The 17,250-nt window shown below is 42.2% G+C and overlaps 2 protein-coding genes across 2 annotated transcripts in view; both read left to right on the forward strand.

Moving 5' to 3' along the window:
- The first annotated feature begins 487 nt into the window (after positions 1-487).
- Positions 488-17,250, forward strand: part of LOC109885820 (NLR family CARD domain-containing protein 3-like) — a 122,397-nt gene continuing 105,634 nt past the window's right edge. The window contains exon 1 of the mRNA XM_031820958.1: positions 488-637. The gene's annotated coding sequence lies outside the window, so the exon portion shown is untranslated. The remainder of the gene's footprint in view (positions 638-17,250) is intronic.
- On the forward strand, positions 9,148-11,690 carry LOC116371868 (stonustoxin subunit beta-like). Its single transcript, XM_031820960.1, has 3 exons — positions 9,148-9,316; positions 9,512-9,558; positions 10,115-11,690. Exons 2-3 carry the CDS (start codon positions 9,537-9,539, stop codon positions 10,666-10,668), a joined length of 576 nt encoding a protein of 191 aa, XP_031676820.1. The 5' UTR covers positions 9,148-9,316; positions 9,512-9,536; the 3' UTR covers positions 10,669-11,690.

Here is a 17,250-nt window from a genome sequence, read left to right on the forward strand (position 1 = left end):
GTCACTGTGTTAACCACAACCAACATGATGGATCTCTGTTTAGTTGTCACTGTGTTAAACACAACCAACATGTTGGATCTCTGTTTAGTTGTCACTGTGTTAACCACAACCAACATGTTGGATCTCTGTTTAGTTGTCACTGTGTTAATCACAACTAACATCCTGGATCTCTGTTTAGGTGTCACTGTGTTAACCACAACCAACATGCTGGATCTCTGTTTAGTTGTTACTGTGTTAACCACAACCAACATGTTGGATCTCTGTTTAGTTGTCACTGTGTTAACCACAACCAACATGTTGGATCTCTGTTTAGTTGTCACTGTGTTAACCACAACCAACATGATGGATCTCTGTTTAGGTGTCACTGTGTTAACCACAACCAACATGATGGATCTCTGTTTAGTTGTCACTGTGTTAAACACAACCAACATGTTGGATCTCTGTTTAGTTGTCACTGTGTTAACCACAACTAACATGTTGGATCTCTGTTTAGGGGTCAGTGCTCTAAAATGAGTCTCTCTGGGGAGAGAGAGGAGGTGGGCCCTGCCTCTAAAATGAGTCTCTCTGGGGCGAGAGAGGAGGGGGGCCTTGCCTCTAAAATGCATCTCTCTGAGGGACATGACACCAAAGCTAAGAGGTAAGATGACCATTTATAAAGAATTTATCGAGTTCATTCAAAAAATAAATAGCTATCTTAAGATGAAACACTATATATCCATTGTTCATCAGGAATGGAATGTTCGTATCCTGTATATTTGAATGTGATATGGGTTGTCTCACCTAAAACAGCACTTACTGTAAATCACTCTGGATAAGAGCATCTGCTAAATCAGGGGTTCTCAATCCGGGGTCTGGGGAGGTACTGCAGGGGTTCTCAATCCGGGGTCTGTGGAGGTACTGCAGGGGTTCTCAATCCGGGGTCTGGGGAGGTACTGCAGGGGTTCTCAATCCGGGGTCTGAGGAGGTACTCCAGGGGTTCTCAATCCGGGGTCTGGGGAGGTACTGCAGGGGTTCTCAATCCGGGGTCTGAGGAGGTACTGCAGGGGTTCTCAATCCGGGGTCTGTGGAGGTACTGCAGGGGTTCTCAATCTGGAGTCTGTGGAGGTACTGCAGGGGTTCTCAATCCGGGGTCTGTGGAGGTACTGCAGGGGTTCTCAATCCGGGGTCTGCGGAAGGTACTGCAGGGTTCCATGGCACCCTGACTGTACTCGTTGCAATGTCAGAAATTTGATAGAATTTTTACATGACACGACCACTTTGCCTGCTCTTAATTATTGCCTAGTATAGTAGAATGCGTATTTTTTTTAAACCAATTCTGATGGTTGTTACCGTTATATCAACACACTCTTCACACCCGTTTAACAACTCTAAATATCTTTGGAATAGAAGGCATCAAGTCCCTTGCCAATAATGTTGCCCACAACGTTGCATACAATGTTCATTTTCATTGATCACATATTACACCCTAGATGCCTTCAAATGCCCAATTTATATCCATGCCCAGTTTAGGATTATTATTTAACAACATGTAGATAATTAAATAACAACATGATGTTGTGCTCCAAAGGGAGAACTTGAAATAACATGATGTAGATAATTAAATAATCAGAAGAACAACGTGTTTATTATTATACACTCTATGTGTTTAGAAAATAAGGTTCCTTAAGGAATAAATCATATATTTGAGTGTTCATTGAAGAAGAACCTCTAGAGTTCTGATCAACAAAAGGTTCATGTTTTGAGGATGTGAACCCAGCAGCCCTCCAGTGGTCAGATCAATTCCACCTGTTTTTTCCAGCACCCGGCCCGGGATTCGAACCAGCCACCTTTCGGTCACAGCGCCAACTCCAACCTGAGTTAATCTTCAGAAATAAGCATGAGTTAATCTGCCAAAATGAAGACAAAATGCTATGCAGTTATACATAATTATTATACATAACTCATTGCCAAAAGCACAAGACATACTGTTGCATGTAGGTCTATATTATTAATGGGTTGATCACATAGAAATATAAAAACATTATTTTAACTACTGCAAAGCAATTACATGTGGCTCAGGAACCACTGACTCACTGCATTATTCTATAGTATTATCAAGACACCTGCTGTTAACTCTTAACTACTTAGGACACCTGCTGTTAACTCTTAACTACTTAGGACACCTGCTGTTAACTCTTAACTACTTAGGACACCTGCTGTTAACTCTTAACTACTTAGGACAGCTGCTGTTAACTCTTAACTACTTAGGACAGCTCACGAGGTGTCCTAAATATCTGCCGACTAGGTGGGTAGGTAATTTAGGTAATGGGTAGGTAACTAGGTCATTTATACCCATAAGTGTAAAATGTCTTTATTCTCAGCACTTATACGACCAATGTTCTACTCTGAGACACTTTGTGGGTATGGACCCAGATCTCAACATAATGTTATAAAAAGACATAGAATGTTTGTTTTACATAATAATAATAAATGAATATTACTAATGTAACCCACTGTAAAGACTGGGTTCAGTTGATTGTGTTCCACTGCTCATGTCCGTGTTCTGGAACTGTCCGCGTCCCCGTACAGAACTGTCCGCGTCCCCGTACAGAACTGTCCGCGTCCCCGTACAGAACTGTCCGCGTCCCCGTACAGACCTGTCCGCGTCCCCGTACAGAACTGTCCGCGTCCACGTTCGGTGTGGCGCCAAGCATATTGTCCGGTTACGCGCAGAGTGGACTGAGGTGATCTTGGGGAATAACGACGGAGTTTGTTACAGTGTTGAGACACCGAAGTTTATTGTTCAATTTGCTTTTTTCTTTACGGTCAGGGACAGTATGAGTGTAGCCAGATCCTTTTCACTCTCTATCCTTGTTTCATTTTGTGGTTCACCGAATTCATCATCGAGACGAGAGACAGACGAACGACCTGCTAGCTACTCTACCAGCAGCATCCTAGTTATCCTAGCTAGTCGGTACAGCTCGGTAAGCTAGCTAGCTACTCTACCAGCAGCATCCTAGTTATCCTAGCTAGTCGGTACAGCTCGGTAAGCTAGCTAGCTACTATACCAGCAGCATCCTAGTTACCATAGCTACTCTACCAGCAGCTTCCTAGTTACCATAGCTACTCTACCAGCAGCATCCGAGTTATCCTAGCTATTCGGTACAGCTCGGTAAGCTAGCTAGCTACTCTACCAGCAGCATCCTAGTTACCATAGCTACCACTACATCATCACCGGCTGTCTGCATTTCTTGTGGACCGATGGAGCTCCCCGGTTGTTTCTTCCACCTGTTAAATCCCGGTGAGGCTTCTCCCTCTCTCGTTGACGGATGCTGGCTACCTCTGTCCGGTTCTCCTCTCTTCACTAGATGGACGGTAACTTTAGTGTTTAACCCCTCTGTGTCCAAGGACCAAACTTTTGAATATTATTTTCAGGACGCCTCAATAGCAGGTATTGAACCCCGGGTAAATAATCACTAGTCAGAACCTCAACCTCAGTATACATTCATTATAAAAAATAATCTTAATATCTGATATTGTGAGTAAACAACCTCGAGAGTGTGTCTTCCAGCCCTCCAATAAATTACATCATTCAACCCTCCCGGTTGAAGAGACCAGCCTCCCCTGTTCCCAGCTGTGAGTCCATGAAGAGTGACGTGTCTATGGATCGTCCTATATACTTTAGAGAGGGAGACTTTTCTACTGAACAAAGGTAAGAAGAACTCATGGGTCATGGTCAGTGAGTTAAACAACACTGTCTCTAGTCATTTCTCCTCTCCCATTTTCCAATTTATTGTTGTTGTTTTCATAATCCATAGGCTCATCCTTTTGTCCATCTTCATAGTCCTAAAACAATATTAAACAAACACAACATTCCCTCCGTGTGTGTGTGTGTGTGTGTGTGTGTGTGCGTGTGTGTGCGCGTACTCCCTGGATGAGGAGATGTAATCTCATGTTTTGTCCACAGAAACCAACAGGAGAGATCAGAGTCAGAGATTCTCAGTGATCAGTCTTCCCAGAGTCATCGAACAGACCTGGCCTCCATATTCAGTGTATGTGGTCCTGTTATGTACATTTGTTTTTGTTTACCTCAAGTAAAGTTGATCTGTCAATCATTCATTAATGTGTTAATGAGAAAGCATTTATTCTCTTGCTTAACTTATTTACTTGATTTATTTCAGTTGCTTGAAGAGAAAATTATGACATTTGTGAAGAACGAGCTGAAGATATTCAAGAGGATTCTTAGTCCAGAACTCCCAGAAGGCTTTGAGAGTCAGAAGCAGGATAAGGAAGTGGTGGATGCTGAAGATGAGAAGCAGGAGAGCAGTGCCAGAGAGGGGGCTCTGAAGATCACACTGCACGTCCTGAGGAAAATGAACCAGAAGGAGCTTGCTGACACACTGGAGAACTGTAAGCGCTGTCTGCCTCATGTTGAATGCTGTTTTATAACATTTAAAAGCTGTAGCTAAAGTACAGCTAAAGTAGCTGTGTAACTCAATGATATTGTAGCAGCCTTAACACAACACCTAGTGACCTCATCAAGTAGCAGCAGGGATGTGTTGTGGTGATTAATTTAGAGAGAGAGAGAGACAACATTAATAATACCATCAATAATACCAATAATAATATAATCAGTCACACCAGTCTGTAATGCATTATGAAAACATTTACACATTTATACAGTCAGTTAAGATAATAAATTATTATAATTTACAACTTTATAACAGTCCTTCAATACTGTAGACATTAAAACAGACGTAATATTAATATCCTCTGTGTTATTTCTAGATTCAGATGATCCTGCTGTGATTTGCCAACGTGAACTCAAATCTAATCTAAAGAAGAAGTTTCAATGTGTATTTGAGGGGATCGCTAAACAAGGAAACCCAACACTTCTCAATAAGATCTACACAGAGCTCTACATCACAGAGGGTGGAACAGGAGAGGTCAATAATGAACATGAGCAGAGACAGATTGAGACAACAACCAGGAAACAAGCAAGACCAGAGACTGCAATCAAATGTAACGACATCTTCAAACCCTTAACTGGACAAGACAAACTTATCAGAACTGTGCTGACAAAGGGAGTCGCTGGCATTGGAAAAACAGTCTCTGTGCAGAAGTTCATTCTGGACTGGGCTGAAGGAAAAGCAAATCAGGATGTCCAATTTGTATTTTCATTCCCTTTTCGGGAGCTGAATTTGATGAAAGAGGACAAACACACTTTCATTGAACTTCTTAATCACTTCTCAATGGAAACCAAACAATCAGGAATCTCCAACTACGACAAGTACAAAGTTCTGTTCATCTTTGATGGTCTGGATGAGTGCCGACTGCCCCTAGACTTCCAGAAGAACAAGATCTGTTGGGACGTCACAGAGTCAACCTCAGTGGATGTTCTGCTGACAAATCTCATCAAGGGAAATCTGCTTCCCTCTGCTCTCCTCTGGATAACTACCCGACCTGCAGCAGCCAATAAGATCCCTTCAGGGTGTGTTGACCAGGTGACAGAGGTACGAGGGTTCAATGACCCACAGAAGGAGGAGTACTTCAGGAAGAGATTCAGTGATGAGGACCTGGCCAGCAGAATCATCTCACACATAAAGACATCAAGGAGCCTCCACATCATGTGCCACATTCCAGTCTTCTGTTGGATTTCTGCAACAGTCCTTGAACACATGCTGAAACATAAGAGAGAACAGATGCCCAAGACTCTGACTGAGATGTACACACACCTTGTGGTGTTTCATACCAAACAGAAGAATGAAAAGTATCTTGGGAAAGAAGAGACAGGTCCACACTGGAATAAAGAGAGCATTCTGTCACTGGGAAAACTGGCTTTTCAACAGCTTGTGAATGGCAATCTGATTTTCTATGAAGAAGACCTGAAAGAGGCTGGCATTGATGTTAATGAAGCCTCAGTGTACTCAGGATTGTGCACACAGCTCTTTAAAGAGGAATGTGTGCTGTACCAGGACAAGGTGTACTGCTTTGTTCATCTGAGCATTCAGGAGTTTCTGGCTGCTGTATATGTGTTCCTCTCATTCATCAACAACAATGAGAATCTAATGGCCGAACCGCAAACAAAAGACGAGCCTGAAGTTACTTTCTACAAGAGTGCTGTGGATAAAGCCTTACAAAGTGAGACGGGAAACCTGGACCTTTTCCTCCGCTTCCTTCTGGGCCTCTCACTGGAGTCCAATCAGAAGCACTTACAAGGTCTACTGGCAAAGTCAAGAAGCAGCTCACAGATCCATGAAGAAACAGTCAAGTACATCAAGGAGAAGATCAGGGAGAATCCCTCTCCAGAGAGGAGCATCAATCTGTTCCACTGTCTGAATGAACTGAATGACCATTCTCTAGTGGAGGAGATCCAACGATACCTGAGATCAGGAAGTCTCTCAAAACCCAACCTGTCACCTGCACAGTGGTCAGCTCTGGTCTTTGTGTTGCTGACTTCAGAAAAGGAGTTGGATGTGTTTGACCTGAAGAAATACTCCAGATCAGAGGAAGGTCTTCTGAGGCTGCTGCCAGTGGTCAAAGCCTCCAGAGCTGTTCTGTGAGTAAATAAAATGACATATAAGAACTAATCATCAGGAAGAAATATTCAGTTTAGAGAAAAATATGTATTATAATATGTATATCATATCGAATAAATGCATTGATTTTCACAATATTATAACAAAATGACCATACAATTCTAGGAGACAGAAGATGAATCTATATGTTGTTTGAGAGCATACACTAAATGCATCTGCCATTGTCCTACACTACTGGTGTTAAATTAACAGTGTGTTTGTGAAGTCATGATGATCTCTTTGCAGGCTGTCAGGCTGTGGAGTCACAGAGAAAGGCTGTGCTTCTCTGGTCTCAGCTCTGGAGTCAAACCCCTCACACCTGAGAGAGCTGGATCTGGGTAACAATGACCTGAAGGATTCAGGAGTGAAGCTGCTCTCTGCTGGACTGGGGAATCCCCACTGTAAACTGGAGACTCTGAGGTCAGTATTCCTGTAGTTGGTCAACAAGTGATAACTGTTCACCAGATCCACATGTGTTTACCAGACACACATAGTCCACACCATATGTGTTTGGACAGTGAAGCTTACAGTTTTACATGTGGTGCTTTGCTCCAGCATTTAGGATTTGAGATACAATGTTTCATATTAGTGGACAGTATATAATGTCACCTTTTATTTGAGGTTAATTAATGCTCTGCTCGTTAAGAAAGGAGTTATGTATCCATTTAAAGAAGTCTTAATACATTTTAACAAATTTATTTTGTCAAAAGTTTAGTATTTGGTCCCATGTTCCATGCCTGCAGTGATTACATCAAGCTTGTGATTCTACTAACTTGTTGAATTAATTTGCAGTTTGTCTTGGTTGTGTTTTGGATGTTTTTCCTGATAGAAACTGAATGGTGAATAATGTCCTGTCATTTTGGAGTCACTTCACTTGTATTGTCAGTAAGAATAGAAGATGTTTCTGAACACTTCTACATTCATGTGGATGCTACCATGATTATGACTAATCATGAATTAATCTTGAATGGTGATGAATGAGAAAGTTACAGAGGCACAAAGATCAGACCCCCTCTGTTATGCTACAGGGTAGCCTAGTGGTTAGAGCGTAGTAACCGGAAGGTTGCAAGTTCAAAACCCCCGAGCTGACAAGGTACAAAATCTGTCGTTCTGCCCCTGAACAGGCAGTTAACTTAAGTTGTTCCTAGGCCGTCATTGAAAATAAGAATTTGTTCTTAACTGACTTGCCTAGTTAAATAAAGGTTTAAAAATAAATAAATAATAATAATAATAATCAGGAATGAATCGTGAATAATGACGAATGAGAGGTAATGTTTCTCTGATATTGGTAATGGTGAGAGGTTAGTATGTTTTGTTGTAGCCTCTGTTATTGGTAATGGTGAGTGGTTAGCATGTTTTGTTGTAGCCTCTGTTATTGGTAATGGTGAGTGGTTAGTATGTTTTGTTGTAGCCTCTGTTATTGGTAATGGTGAGAGGTTAGCATGTGTTGTTGTAGTCTCTGTTATTGGTAATGGTGAGAGGTTAGCATGTTTTGTTGTAGTCTGTTATTGGTAATGGTGAGAGGTTAGCATGTTTTGTTGTAGTCTGTTATTGGTAATGGTGAGAGGTTAGCATGTTTTGTTGTAGTCTCTGTTATTGGTAATGGTGAGAGGTTAGCATGTTTTGTTGTAGTCTGTTATTGGTAATGGTGAGAGGTTAGCATGTTTTGTTGTAGTCTGTTATTGGTAATGGTGAGAGGTTAGCATGTTTTGTTGTAGCCTCTGTTATTGGTAATGGTGAGAGGTTAGTATGTTTTGTTGTAGTCTCTGTTATTGGTAATGGTGAGAGGTTAGTATGTTTTGTTGTAGCCTCTGTTATTGGTAATGGTGAGAGGTTAGCATGTTTTGTTGAAACAGTTTGTCTTAAAAGATTGTCAAATTAAAGGTGAAATTATAAACTGTCACCTCATATGAAACATTTGATCTGAAATTCAAAATGTTGGAGAATAGAGCCACATTTAAAATGTTAGTTTCACTGTCTAAATAGATATGGTGTGGACTGTATACTCAATACAATCTAAATCTGATACCCCACTGTCTAAATAGATATGGTGTGGACTGTATACTCAATACAATCTAAATCTGATACCTCAATGTCTAAATAGATATGGTGTGGACTGTATACTCAATACAATCTAAATCTGATACCTCACTGTCTAAATAGATATGGTGTGGACTGTATACTCAATACAATCTAAATCTGATTCCTCACTGTCTAAATAGATATGGTGTGGACTGTATACTCAATACAATCTAAATCTGATTCATCACTGTCTAAATAGATATGGTGTGGACTGTATACTCAATACAATCTAAATCTGATTCCTCACTGTCTGTCTTCTGACTGATACTGCTTTTTAAACTGGTCTGGTCAGTCTACTATAATATTTGTACTAGACATGTTTCTATCTGCAGGCAATACTTTGATCATTTGTCATTTTTTATGATGATACACTATTTTACGAATAGATATGGCAGGTTTCAGGACACTGATGTACCTGCACATTTAGAAACAAATGTACTGCCTCTCCATTTTCACCACCAAAGAATATCAGTGTGATTTTAATATGATTTGACTCTTTGCAGGCTGTCACGCTGTCTAGTCACAGAGGAAGGCTGTGCTTCTCTGGTCTCAGCTCTGAGGTCAAACCCCTCACACCTGAGAGAGCTGGACCTGAGCTACAATCACCCAGGAGACTCAGGAGTCAGACTGCTCTCTGCTGGACTGGAGGATCCACACTGCAGACTGGAGAAACTCAAGTATGTAGAGGGTTTATGTCAATGTTCATATCAGACATGTTTGTCTTATCAGGCTAGTTAAGACAAACATTCTTACCACCACCTGGACAAAGTTATATGATGAGTGTGTGTGTGTGTGTGTGTGTGTGTGTGTGTGTGTGTGTGAGTTCAGGTGTATCACTCAATGACTGTCTGTTCTTCTGCTTACCGCTACAGTGTGGAACATGGTGGAGAGTACACAATGAAACCTGGACTTAGAAAATGTGAGTGTTGACTGCTGTGAAGAATATGACTAAGAATAAGTCTTAATTCAAGTCAAAGTCAAAGACCACCATCATTACTTACTTGGTCATATTAAATATCAGCTGTAGTTCTACAGAAGCAGAAATCAGGGACACCAACGTTTACAAAGAGTTGATTTGTGTGTGTGTGTGTGTGTGTGTGTGTGTGTGTGTGTGTGTGTGTGTGTGTGTGTGTGTGTGTGTGTGTGTGTGTGTGTGTGTGTGTGTGTGTGTGTGTGTGTGTGTGTGTGTGTGTGTGTGTGTGTGTGTGTGTGTGTGTGTGTGTGTGTCCGTGTTACATAAGGAATGTGTGTTTTTGTTCATGCATGCATACGTGTGTGTGTGTAATTAATGGGAATAAGTGTGTTTTATATAACCATACAGTATAACATATGATCATTCAACAAGTCTCAAGTTACCTTCACTTCTCCTTTTGATACCTAGAAACATCTACATTAAATGAATTAGTGAAAAGTGAGTTAACATTCTAATGTGAATGATGATGATTTCTAATATTGTGTCTGATTTCATCCATCAGATGTCTGTGATCTCACACTGGACCTAAACACAGTAAACAGACACCTTGCTCTGTCTGAGGAGAACAGAAAGGTGACATGTAGGAGAGAGGAGCAGCCGTATCCTGATCACCCAGAGAGATTTGAGGACTGTAGACAGGTGCTGTGTAGAGAGGGTCTGACTGGGCGCTGTTACTGGGAGGTAGAGTGGAGTGGGAGAAGGGCTGATATAGGAGTGACATATAAAGGAATCAGCAGGAGAGGAGGGGTTAAGGACTGTTATCTTGGATGGAATGACAAGTCCTGGATTCTGTCCTGCTCTGACAACAGTTACATTGCCTGGCACAATAATAATCCCACTACAATAGACGTCCCCTCCTCCAGCTCCCACAGAGTAGGAGTGTATCTGGACTGGCCAGCCGGCACTCTGTCCTTCTACAGAGTCTCCTCTGACACACTGACCCACCTGAACACATTCACCTCCACATTCACTGAGCCCCTCTATCCAGGGATTCATATTTGGTATGATGGTGACTCAGTGTCTCTGTGTCAAACACAATATGATGTTTCACTCTAGTCAGGGTCATGTTCAGTAAGACACTGGAGCAACAATGTAGAATATCTCTCTAGTGTGTTAACCTCTCTATCCAGGGTGTTTGGTATGAATATCTCTCTAGTGTGTTAACCTCTCTATCCAGGGTGTTTGGTATGAATATCTCTCTAATGTGTAAACCTCTCTATCCAGGGTGTTTGGTATGAATATCTCTCTAGTGTGTAAACCTCTCTATCCAGGGTGTTTGGTATGAATATCTCTCTAGTGTGTAAACCTCTCTATCCAGGGTGTTTGGTATGAATATCTCTCTAGTGTGTAAACCTCTCTATCCAGGGTGTTTGGTATGAATATCTCTCTAGTGTGTTAACCTCTCTATCCAGGGTGTTTGGTAATATAAATGATAGGTGTGTACAATCGTGTTACTCTGGTTGTGTAAATTGCTGTTTTCACATAAATCTGTACGTAATTCACCACGGCTGTCCACATCTCATGTTACTCTGGTTGTGTAAATTGCTGTTTTCACATAAATCTGTACCTAATTCACCACGGCTGTGCACATCTTGTCTGTTCCGAACAAAGTCTCTCCTCATCCTCTATTCTAAGAACCAACAGTTCTTGGTTCTCGTAAGAGAACACAGAGGATTCTGAATAGTTGGCCACCTCATCCACTAGATATGTGTTGGTTCGACACATTGAGTCAGTTGTGGTGGAACCAGCCATGACTAAGCATTAATAGGTTTACTATATGAGACCTCTGTTGGTTTCTGTATGTCAGAGCTCTTGGCCCAACACTCAAGAGTGTGGGGTCGACCAGCCTCATTATTGCAGGGCTCTCAACGAATCACTTATGGGTGCAGTGATTCAGGGCAGGTGGAGCTGTTATGAGCCCCAAATCTTTACCAACATAAATCAAATCCCACCCAAAAATGGTGGCTTGCTTGTTTTGCATGTTATTTTGGCATTAATATGTGACACATCAGTTTGCAAACAATGTAATTTTTTATAATATATGTATCATTGAATTAATAAAGCTCTATAGAAACATGGTTGCTTGTTTGATTTCTTGAGTAAGGCAACTCACAAAAAGCAGGTGTTTCAGCCCAGCTCAGTGCTTTTTAGTGGTGGTGGGGCGAGCCAGCAGAAAATACAAGCGTTGCGCCTTGATTGACTCAGTGTTCTGTCACCCATTGGTGAAACTACGTCACCTCCAAGTCTAAGGGGAGACCTCGAGAATTCTAGCCCCTTGGGTGTTGCCATAGAGTTACATTAGAAATGCCCATCCAAGAAGGCTCAAAGTCATTGGCCACAGATAAAATGACGTCAAATCACATATGTACAGTAGCTTTGTTTGGACTGATCATGTCAACATCATACCTTCAAAATCTTAGCTAGCAAGCTAGCAGTCATCATCATGAATCAAGTCAAAATCTACTGGCAAATCATATGATGAGAAATAATAGACAAAACATATCGGTGCCCATCGGCCATTGGACATAAACACAACGAGTTGGAAATAGCAAATTTAACAACTGTTTTCTATGCTGCTGCATAAATATTGTAATATGCCAGGGAGATATGTATACCGTAGCTAAGAAAGTAATACTAAGTGTATGTTGTGTAGTAAGATGTTAGTAGCCCATGTGCCTCACCCTAATGATTCAGTCTTTTTACCCCTCTTAATTTCACCTACTGTTCTGACTTGGTGGTGCACATGTAGCATATAATCTGTTTTAGAGAAATGTAATCATTGAATATTGTAAGAGCTTTCATTGTCTGCTTATATGCCCCCATTATTTATCCTACTGTTCTGACTTGGTGTGCAGGGAGAACACTGTAAGAACGGCCCACATTGTGAATTCTGTCGCTGTACATTTAAAAAATGCGAAACAAATAATTATAGTGACTACGTCCGTCCTAGCTCGCTCATTAATGTCTTAAGCAAAATGACAGATTGCCTCTTATCCGCTTGTGGTCCCCTTATGCCATAGATTGTACATCTCAATTGTCATTAGAAACCACATTTGTTTAAGCCATATCAGATATGTTTTTTTTAAAGGCAGTAAATGAGGCTGAATGACCTGTTTCGCTGCCAGACAAGACTCCGCTGATAGCCAGGTGTAACAGTGGTAAGGTGTTGGGACTCTGCTGATAGCCAGGTGTAACAGTGGTAAGGTGTTGGGACTCTGCTGATAGCCAGGTGTAACAGTGGTAAGGTGTTGGGACTCTGCTGATAGCCAGGTGTAACAGTGGTAAGGTGTTGGGACTCTGCTGATAACCAGGTGTAACAGTGGTAAGGTGTTGGGACTCTGCTGATAACCAGGTGTAGCAGTGGTAAGGTGTTGGGACTCTGCTGATAACCAGGTGTAGCAGTGGTAAGGTGTTGGGACTCTGCTGATAGCCAGGTGTAGCAGTGGTAAGGTGTTGGGACTCTGCTGATAACCAGGTGTAGCAGTGGTAAGGTGTTGGGACTCTGCTGATAACCAGGTGTAGCAGTGGTAAGGTGTTGGGACTCTGCTGATAGCCAGGTGTAACAGTGGTAAGGTGTTGGGACTCTGCTGATAGCCAGGTGTAACAGTGGTAAGGTGTTGGGACTCTGCTGATAACCAGGTGTAGCAGTGGTAAGGTGTTGGGACTCTGCTGATAACCAGGTGTAACAGTGGTAAGGTGTTGGGACTCTGCTGATAACCAGGTGGAACAGTGGTAAGGTGTTGGGACTCTGCTGATAACCAGGTGTAACAGTGGTAAGGTGTTGGGACTCTGCTGATAACCAGGTGTAACAGTGGTAAGGTGTTGGGACTCTGCTGATAACCAGGTGTAACAGTGGTAAGGTGTTGGGACTCTGCTGATAACCAGGTGTAGCAGTGGTAAGGTGTTGGGACTCTGCTGATAGCCAGGTGTAGCAGTGGTAAGGTGTTGGGACTCTGCTGATAACCAGGTGTAGCAGTGGTAAGGTGTTGGGACTCTGCTGATAACCAGGTGTAGCAGTGGTAAGGTGTTGGGACTCTGCTGATAGCCAGGTGTAACAGTGGTAAGGTGTTGGGACTCTGCTGATAGCCAGGTGTAACAGTGGTAAGGTGTTGGGACTCTGCTGATAACCAGGTGTAGCAGTGGTAAGGTGTTGGGACTCTGCTGATAACCAGGTGTAGCAGTGGTAAGGTGTTGGGACTCTGCTGATAGCCAGGTGTAACAGTGGTAAGGTGTTGGGACTCTGCTGATAGCCAGGTGTAACAGTGGTAAGGTGTTGGGACTCTGCTGATAACCAGGTGTAGCAGTGGTAAGGTGTTGGGACTCTGCTGATAACCAGGTGTAACAGTGGTAAGGTGTTGGGACTCTGCTGATAACCAGGTGTAACAGTGGTAAGGTGTTGGGACTCTGCTGATAACCAGGTGTAACAGTGGTAAGGTGTTGGGACTCTGCTGATAACCAGGTGTAACAGTGGTAAGGTGTTGGGACTCTGCTGATAACCAGGTGTAACAGTGGTAAGGTGTTGGGACTCTGCTGATATGTGGTATGTGTCTGATTTCCTGTGCAGAGCCTTGGTGTAGTGGAGACACTCCCTGGTATGTGTCTGATTTCCTGTGCAGAGCCTTGGTGTCGTGGTGACACTCCCTGGTACGTGTTAATATAATGGACAATAATCTGTGGTTCACTTCACGTAACAGGGTTGACCTTAAAATTAGGGAAATTTAGTTTTTTTACATTAATATTAATTATTTCCTTCCAATCAGCACATTTATCTGACTTCTATTGTTGCCAAGAAATGTGAGCCATAACTTCAACAGCCATTATGTAACTGCATAGTAGGCTACAAACTGACCTTCACATTCATGATATGAGCAGATCACAGGGGCTGTTCTACAACATTAGTCCCTTGTGGGGAGTGAAACTTGTGATTTCACCTCATTTTAACATTATGTCATGAAGAGTTGATGTTCAGTTTAATAAACATGTTTTCCATCTCAAGAGGTTAAATAAATGTCTATGGTGCCTATTAAATGACAAATAAAGTAACATGGTTGACCATAACAGAGTTGACCATAACAGAGTTGACCATAACAGGGTTGACCATAACAGGATTGACCATAACATAGTTGACCATAACATGGTTGACCATAACATAGTTGACCATAACAGGGTTGACCATAACAGGGTTGACCATAACAGGGTTGACTATAACAGGGTTGACCATAACAGGGTTGACCATAACAGGGTTGACCATAACATGGTTTACCATAACAGGGTTGACCATAACAGGGTTGACCATAACAAGGTTGACTATTACACCATTACAGGGTTGACCATAACAGGGTTGACTATAACACCATAACAGGGTTGACCATAACATGGTTGATCATAACAGACTTGACCGTAACAGGGTTGACCATAACAGGGTTGACCATAACACCATAACAGGGTTGACCATGACATGGTTGACCATAACAGGGTCGACCATAACACCATAACAGGGTTGACCATAAAATGGTTGACCATAACAGGGTTGACCAGAGCAGGGTTGACCATAGCAGGGTTGACCGTAACAGGGTTGACCGTAACAGGTTTGACCGTAACAGGGTTGACCGTAACAGGTTTGACCGTAACAGGGTTGACCATAACAGGGTTGACCATAACAGGGTCGACCATAACACCATAACAGGGTTGACCGTAACAGGGTTGACCGTAACAGGGTTGACCATAACAGGGTCGACCATAACACCATAACAGGGTTGACCATAACAGGGTTGCCCGTACAAGGGTTGACCGTAACAGGGTTGGCCATAACAGGATTGACCATAACAGGGTTGACCATAACAGGGTTGACCATAACACCATAACAGGGTTGACCGTAACAGGGTTGACCATAACAGGGTTGACCGTAACAGGGTTGACCATAACAGGGTTGACCGTAACAGGGTTGACCGTGACAGGGTTGACCATAACCGGGTTGACCGTAACAGGGTTGACCGTAACAGGGTTGACCGTAACAGGGTTGACCGTAACAGGGTTGACGATGTTAAATCAGCCATAAATCCTGACACCGTGGACGCGTCATTATGCCCAGAAACACGTAAAAATGGTTCGAATGGTTTTTACAACAATTCATTTTTCACACTGTGAATTTGACCTACAATTAGAGTTAGTTGTTTGTTTTGTGTTTTGCTTACCTTACATTTTGATAGTCGTGTCATTCTCTCTCGGAGTTTTATCAATACATTCAATTTACCTTAAAAAATGTGCGATGATAATTATTGATAAAAGTTTCCTTGTCGGAGAGAGTTTGAGCAGTTATCAAAACATCACGCCAGGGTAAGACAACATGAAACACAGACCTCATAAGTAGCTCTAAAATCCCAGATGGAAAAATGAATGGTGAAAAAACAATAGGAACCATTTCCTGGTTTTATTACTCAACTTTGTTGTTGTTCTTCTTCTTCTTCAACTACTACTACTACTACTACTACTACTACCACTACTACTACTACTACGACCACTACTACTACTACTACTACTACTACTACTACTACTACTACTACCACTACGACTACTACTACGACCACTACTACTACTACTACGACCACTACTACTACTACTACGACCACTACTACTACTACTACGACCACTACTACTACTACTACTGCTATTACTACTACTACTACTACTCCTACTATTACCACTACGACCACTACTACTACTGCCGCTACTACTACTGCCGCTACTACCACTACCACTACCACCACCACTACCACGACTACCGCTACGACTACTACTACTACTACTACTACTACTACCACCACTACCACTACCACTACCACGACTACCGCTACTACTACGACTACTGCTACTGCTACTACTACTACTACTACTACTGCTACTACTACTACTACTACTGCTACTACTACTACTACGACCACTACTACTACTACTACCACTACGACCACTACTACTACTGCTACTACTACTACTACTACGACCACTACTACTATTTCCACTACTACTACTACCAATACCACTACCACTACTACTACTACTACTACCACCACTACCACTACCACTACCACTACCACTACCACTACTACGACTACTACTACTACCACTACTACCACCACTACTACCACTACTAGTACTACTACTACCACCACTACCACTACCACTACTACTACTACTACTACTACCACTACCACTACCACTACTACGACTACTACCACTACTACCAGCACCACTACCACTACTACTACTACTACTACCACCACTACCACTACCACTACCACTACTACTACTACTACTACTACTACTACCAATACCACTACCACTACTACTACTACTACTACCACCACTACCACTACCACTACCACTACCACTACTACTACTACTACTACTACTACTACCACTACCACTACCACTACTACGACTACTACTACTACCACTACTACCACCACTACTACCACTACTACTACTACTACCACTACCACTACTACTAATACTACTACCACCACTACCACTACCACTACCACTACTACTACTACTACTACTACCACTACCACTACCACTACTACGACTACTACTACTACCACTACTACCACCACTACTACCACTACTACTACTACTACC

Source organism: Oncorhynchus kisutch, unplaced genomic scaffold (genome assembly GCF_002021735.2).
Source record: "Oncorhynchus kisutch isolate 150728-3 unplaced genomic scaffold, Okis_V2 scaffold3796, whole genome shotgun sequence".
Classification (NCBI taxonomy): Eukaryota; Metazoa; Chordata; class Actinopteri; order Salmoniformes; family Salmonidae; genus Oncorhynchus; species Oncorhynchus kisutch.